This window comes from Toxorhynchites rutilus, chromosome 2 (assembly GCF_029784135.1).
Source record: "Toxorhynchites rutilus septentrionalis strain SRP chromosome 2, ASM2978413v1, whole genome shotgun sequence".
NCBI classification, from domain to species: domain Eukaryota; kingdom Metazoa; phylum Arthropoda; class Insecta; order Diptera; family Culicidae; genus Toxorhynchites; species Toxorhynchites rutilus.
Window position 1 is genome coordinate 151785834 of NC_073745.1, and position 5660 is coordinate 151791493.

At 42.2% G+C, this 5660-nt stretch overlaps 1 protein-coding gene across 2 annotated transcripts; it reads right to left on the reverse strand.

The window, feature by feature from the left end:
- Positions 1–4453: 4453 nt before the first annotated feature.
- On the reverse strand, positions 4454–5431 carry LOC129770597 (uncharacterized). Of its 2 annotated transcripts, none has more exons than XM_055773538.1 (3): positions 5303–5431; positions 5045–5248; positions 4454–4984 (listed from the first exon to the last, which is right to left on the reverse strand). In XM_055773538.1, the coding sequence occupies exons 1-3, from the start codon at positions 5373–5375 to the stop codon at positions 4599–4601; spliced, it is 663 nt and encodes a 220-aa protein (XP_055629513.1). In that variant the 5' UTR covers positions 5376–5431; the 3' UTR covers positions 4454–4598. The 2 variants fall into 2 exon arrangements, with proteins under 2 accessions (XP_055629513.1, XP_055629516.1); XM_055773541.1 differs by having other exon boundaries at positions 5045–5228; positions 5303–5392.
- Positions 5432–5660: the final 229 nt, after the last annotated feature.

Genomic DNA, 5660 nt, shown 5'->3' on the forward strand with positions numbered 1-5660 from the left:
TCGTCGCGAGCAGCTTTGCCAGCTAACTCGATCACTCCGGCGGCCGAAACTATATAACGCCGGCTAGGTGGACTGGTACACAGGTACTAACGCGCTCGACCTAGCTACCTTTTCCGGTGCAATTGGCGGATACACCTACGGGAAATTGCAGACCACCACGGTTCGAGCGAGATTTTGCCTTTCCCTTCTCTTTTCCTCCTTTGTTGAGTACACGATGCCGATGCCGTACAACCACACGGGTTTACGGTTTGAAAGAAAATAAGATATTTTTTTGGGGTCCGCGTGTTTTATACTCTAGCGGTACACACTCACAGGATAGAGACAAATCGGCAGACTCAGCCAAAGGGGCGGGTCCAACGAGACGAACGAATGAGCGTTAAAAGGGAGCGATGGCAAAAAAATACATTCATTACGATTTGTTCGCTCGTTGGATTCACATACAGACTAAGAAGGGTCCTTTTCAGGATCACAAAAAGTCTAAAGAGTTTATTATTTTGTTATCACTCGATATCCCCATCTTGTTCGGCTAAACCTTCCTGTTTAGCGATTTGTTGTCACTCGCCACAGCTTTCACAGTTGGAAAATTTCTTCCCATCCAGCTTGTGACATATTTTACAGTAAATTACATTCAATGGCACGTCGCATTACCACCACTCAGTGCCGGATTGGAGGTAATTGAACATTTGCGATGACAGTGGTACAGTGTCGACTTTCAATGTGGGATCATAATTTGGATCTCTATGTTTACAAAAATGTCCAACTAAATAAGTCACATTACATGTCCGTCCAATTAGCTAAATGTCGAACTAATTGTAGATTACTGTACTTTCAATCTGGAAACAATTAAAGAATTGGTGGAAATTGAATAATCAGGAAAGTCCCCAACTATCAATAAGCTCAGAACAACTGCCAAATTCACATACTCATCAAATCCTGGCAAACAAATTATGAAAACATCAATTTGTGTTTTATTATTATTTTGGATAATGTTTTAGAAAGCATTGAACTTTATTTCCTAAACTCTTTTTTGGAAGGTTTAATGGCCCTGAAAAGCGCCTTGTTTTATGGAATGGTTCCAATTTAGAAAACTTAGTACTCGTGGTTTTGAAAAAAACCATTTCGAACGCCCTCGATGCCGCCTTGTTCTGGATTTGCCACCAAAGCAGTTTGTATAAAGAACAAACTTTTTTCTTCTGCTACCTGATGCCGTTTTGCGATTGCGTTTGCCACTCGCCATTCGCTGCAACTGCCTGTTGTCTTGATGTCCGCCGAACCGAATATGTTATGTTCCGAATGCAGGTTTTCTTATCGTCGCGAGCAGCTTTGCCAGCCAACTCGATCACTCCGGCGGCCGAAACTATATAACGTCGGCTAGGTGGACTGGTACACAGGTACTAACGCGCTCGACCTAGCTACCTTTTCCGGTGTAATTGGCGGATACAGCTACGGGAAATTGCAGACCACCACGGTTCGAGCGGGATTTTGCCTTTCCCTTCACTTTTCCTCCTTTGCCATATCCAACCATGGCTGCTTGTGTTGGTTTGTTGATGTGAGGTGATGCGAAACGATGTGGTGTACGGTTCGGATGAGAATGATCGTTACGGCAGCGGAGAGGGGATTTTTAAGCTGACTGGCTGGCTCGAGAATTACGCATGTGTGAGACTGCGACCAATGTTTCCCTCATTTTTTTCTTTTTCCTTTCCAATCGTGCTTCATTCTATTTCGCTGCTGCTCTGGTTGCCCGTTTTGGTCGGTACGATTTGAGGAGCACAAAATGGACCAATCAAAAATGGGCACATAGTGTATTTGGACATTGCTTGATATTTCACAATTATTCAATTATTTATCTCAAGAAAAATGAAATGTTATTCGTTATGATAGATGCGTAGATATATTTCCTATCAATTGATGCAAAAACCTTTGCGATCTATTGAGAAATGCTCGAGTTATAAGCGTTCCAAATCTTGCATTTTTTCCTACTTGTTCAGTGCCTAGATTTCCATTTCACCCCCTATATCTTCCGGTTAGACGTAGTCCTACGTCAAAAAAATTCGGCTCTGTTACAGCTAAAATGCTAATGAGCCTAAAATAAACAAAAGGGATAAAAAAAAACCTCGACCAGAATTAAATACGAAAAAAGGTCCTTTATAAACGCTTTTCAACGGAAAAAATCACGTGTTACGACCGAAACTCTAAAACAAAAGAGGAGCGTCACCGTGCACGTCTATCCCGAACCGAAGCTCACTTATCTCCAATTTCGGAAACACAGTAACATCATGTTACTAAAATCATCTAAAGGTTTACAGCCACTTTTATCTCTCGGAAGGATATGCCATATTTTCCGGAGTCATTATTCGGATAAGCACTACAAATTCACGAATAGCATTAGCATAGAATGGAAGATTTTGGATCTGTTCAAAATTCCATCTTGTCAAAATCTAATTGTTGCATTACGCAATCTTCTGGCATCGAATACGAGTCTTGCGGTAGCTTTTTGAAAATTTTGTGTCTTTGTGATGAAAATTAGCAACACCATATGAAGTTTTTTTTTTATTTTCAGTTTGTGTTGAATCGTTGAGTTGTTTTTCCGTTCTGTCGGATACAGCAATTTACATATATGCGAATCCAGGGGAATCAATTTCGAAATCATGTTTTCAGGATCTGACACTGTCACTATAGCGATCAACAGTACTCAGGGGTAAGTCTCTACCAACAAGTTCCAGCAATAATGGCTGATGATGGCGTATCAGTACGGTGAAGAGGTTTTTCTTCCGCTTCCTAAAGCGGCCCAAAAGATCGAAAGGATTCCCCAGTTCTCTGTGGAATCTTTACAAGAAAAAAACTCGCAATTCGTTTTTTGAATAATAGCGCCGAATTTGAGATAAACTAATTCAGAGCACAATTGATTTATTTTCCCTTCAACGATAGGATTTCGCTTGAAAGGTTTTGATTTTTTCATGCGATTCTGAATTCTGGATACAATTTCGAATAGTTACTGATAAGATCTGTTCTAACATTCGTTCGGAGTCAAACTGGACTGTGTAAAGATAAAGATGTTTGCTAAAGGGTGTGTCACATCAAATTGCATCACGGAAAAAACGCTGTAGAAATTTAATTTTTAGGAATTATATCTTCAGCTTTCGCTTATAATCAGATAAGAGTGTATAGATCACGTTGGCCATGCTTCACTGTCAATTTTTCGTAAATTTGGAAAAATGTCGTCGAACGAAAAAGAGCGTCGTGAATTAATCCTGTGCACTCATTTCGAGAATCCGGAGTTGTCACATCGGGACATCGGTAAGCTGCTGGGAATCGTCAGCAGAGCTGCTGGGAATCGTCAGGACTGTACGATACTTCGAGAACCTAACCATCGACCGGAAGGTGAAGAACGGCAAAAATGGATGCTCCGTCAGTGAAAAAGATCACAAGCGCGTAGTTAAGCAGTTTAGACGTGATCCGAGAAGTTCGGTCCGGGATGTCGCCAATAAGCTGAATTTGTCAAGTTCATTCGTCCAGCGGACCAAGCAGCGTGAGGGCCTGCGTACATACAAGGTTCAGAAGGCTCCTAACCGCGACGAAAGGCAAAACATGGTGGGGAAGACGCGAGCCCGGAAGCTGTACACCGAAATGCTGACGAAGCCGCATTGCCTGGTAACGGACGACGAAACCTACGTCAAAGCGGACTTTCGTCAGCTGCCGGGCCTGTTGTTCTTCTCCGCAGAGGACAAATTCAGCGTTCCGGAGGAGATTCGCAAGCAGAAACTATCCAAGTTTGCCAAAAAGTACATGGTGTGGCAAGCGATCTGCTCTTGCGGAAAGCGGAGCGCCCCCTTCGTGATGACCGGCACGGTGAACGGGCAGGTTTACCTTAAGAAGTGCCTACAGAAGCGCTTACTACCACTATTGAAGCAGCACGAGGGCCCGACCATCTTCTGGCCGGATCTCGCTTCGTGCCACTATTCAAAGGACGTGTTGGAGTGGTACGAAGCCAACGGGGTCACCTTCGTGCCAAAGGAAATGAACACGCCCAACGCGCCGGAGCTTCGCCCAATAGAGAAATATTGGGCGATTATGAAGCAGGCCCTCCGGAAGAACCCAAAAGTTGTCAAATCGGAGGCGGACTTCAAGAGAAAATGGATTTCTGTTAAAAAAAACTACAACCTGACGTTGTACAGAACCTTATGGACGGGGTAAAGAGGAAGGTGCGAGCATACGGGCTTGGGCTCGAAGTATGGATAAAAAGAAAATGCCAAAAGTTGTTCAATAGTTTTTATTTTACTGTCTAAAATTTTCAAAGGGATCGGTCTACTGGGCGAATTTCTACAGCGTTTTTTCCGTGATGCAATTTGATGTGACACACCCTTTAGTTGTCGTTTATACTGCGTAAACGACTGTAGGTACGATAGAATTCTAAGGTGACACGGATGTTTTGGAACAACTCATTTTAATTACGTTTAATGACATAAAGGTAAAAGTTTTATTGACTCAATTAGATTAGCATCTGTTCAAGAATTATCTTTCAAGTATAACAAACATACAATCATATGTACTATCCATTAGCAAAAGTCAAAAAATACTCAACATATCCTTTATATATTTCAAGCGCCGCGTAAAGGGTTTCGGATAGAGCAAAACATATGAAATTGTGATTCAACCATCACAACACCATCGCACAAGCTCTGATCTACCTCCAGTGGACAATCGTAGAAAAATACAACCGGAACGTCCCAGTTGCAAAATCCTACATGCTTGGCGGACACGAATTTGGGATCACGAAATTCCAGGAATGGATCTGAATCACCATCTCTGGTCAGCTGCACCAGGCCGTTGGGATGCACTGCCATCGTAAACATGAAGGGTTCGTACACGGACAACATACCAATACTAGACTGTTCCTTCAACACATCTTCATCGCCATGTTCGCTTGGTGAGGTACGCTTGTAGCGACGGACTACGGTCTTTGTGTTCGCCCATCCAGATAGAACTGCAAACGGAGCGATGAATTGGACACAACATTCCATTCCAGACGCTTATGATTACTCACCTATTTCAAACATTTCAGTTCCATCGTAGGGATACATGATTGGTGATAATCGGATGAGACCATCGTTTTTTCCGAGAACACCGAAACGCATTAGCTTTACTCCGTTGTTGGTGATGTTCACGTGTCGGAAACTGCTCGTCGGATAGTACGGATGCTGATAATAGTATCCATGATCGGTGTTATACTGTAAACACCCGTGGGTTGCTGAAATCGTTGAAAACTATCAATACTCAGCATATTGAATCGCTATTTTATTACATTCAAATTTATTCGACGGTTCACCATTGATGACCTGCAGCAACGAAAGCACAATCGTTATCAAAGTAATCATTCTGTGCTAAGAAACAGAATCGGACTGATCAAATTGCGCTGGAAGCCTTTAAATATACGAGCCGGAAGATAAGAGATCACATCACCAGAAATATCTTCGAGTTTCTTAATGACGATGACAAGTTCAGTGTTTATCTTACTTTCAATGTGGACATAATTAACAGCAATCTCGTGTTCTTCGAAATTGTAAGAAATTTATTATTATTTGTTTTTGTCATTCTAGGATCCAGCAGCGTATTCCATTGTTAAAGCTTAGCTGTTGCATGGTATATTGAGAATTCGTTTT

What these genes read in the sequence shown, in the direction of transcription:
- LOC129770597 (XM_055773538.1), bottom strand. Translation starts at nt 5,375, where the DNA reads ATGATTACTTTGATAACGATTGTGCTTTCGTTGCTGCAGGTCATCAAT. An exon ending in ACCGTCGAATAAATTTGAAT is followed by an intron (nt 5,249 to 5,302) that starts GTAATAAAATAG and finishes CAACGATTTCAG; the next exon opens with CAACCCACGGGTGTTTACAG. An exon ending in AACTGAAATGTTTGAAATAG is followed by an intron (nt 4,985 to 5,044) that starts GTGAGTAATCAT and finishes CTCCGTTTGCAG; the next exon opens with TTCTATCTGGATGGGCGAAC.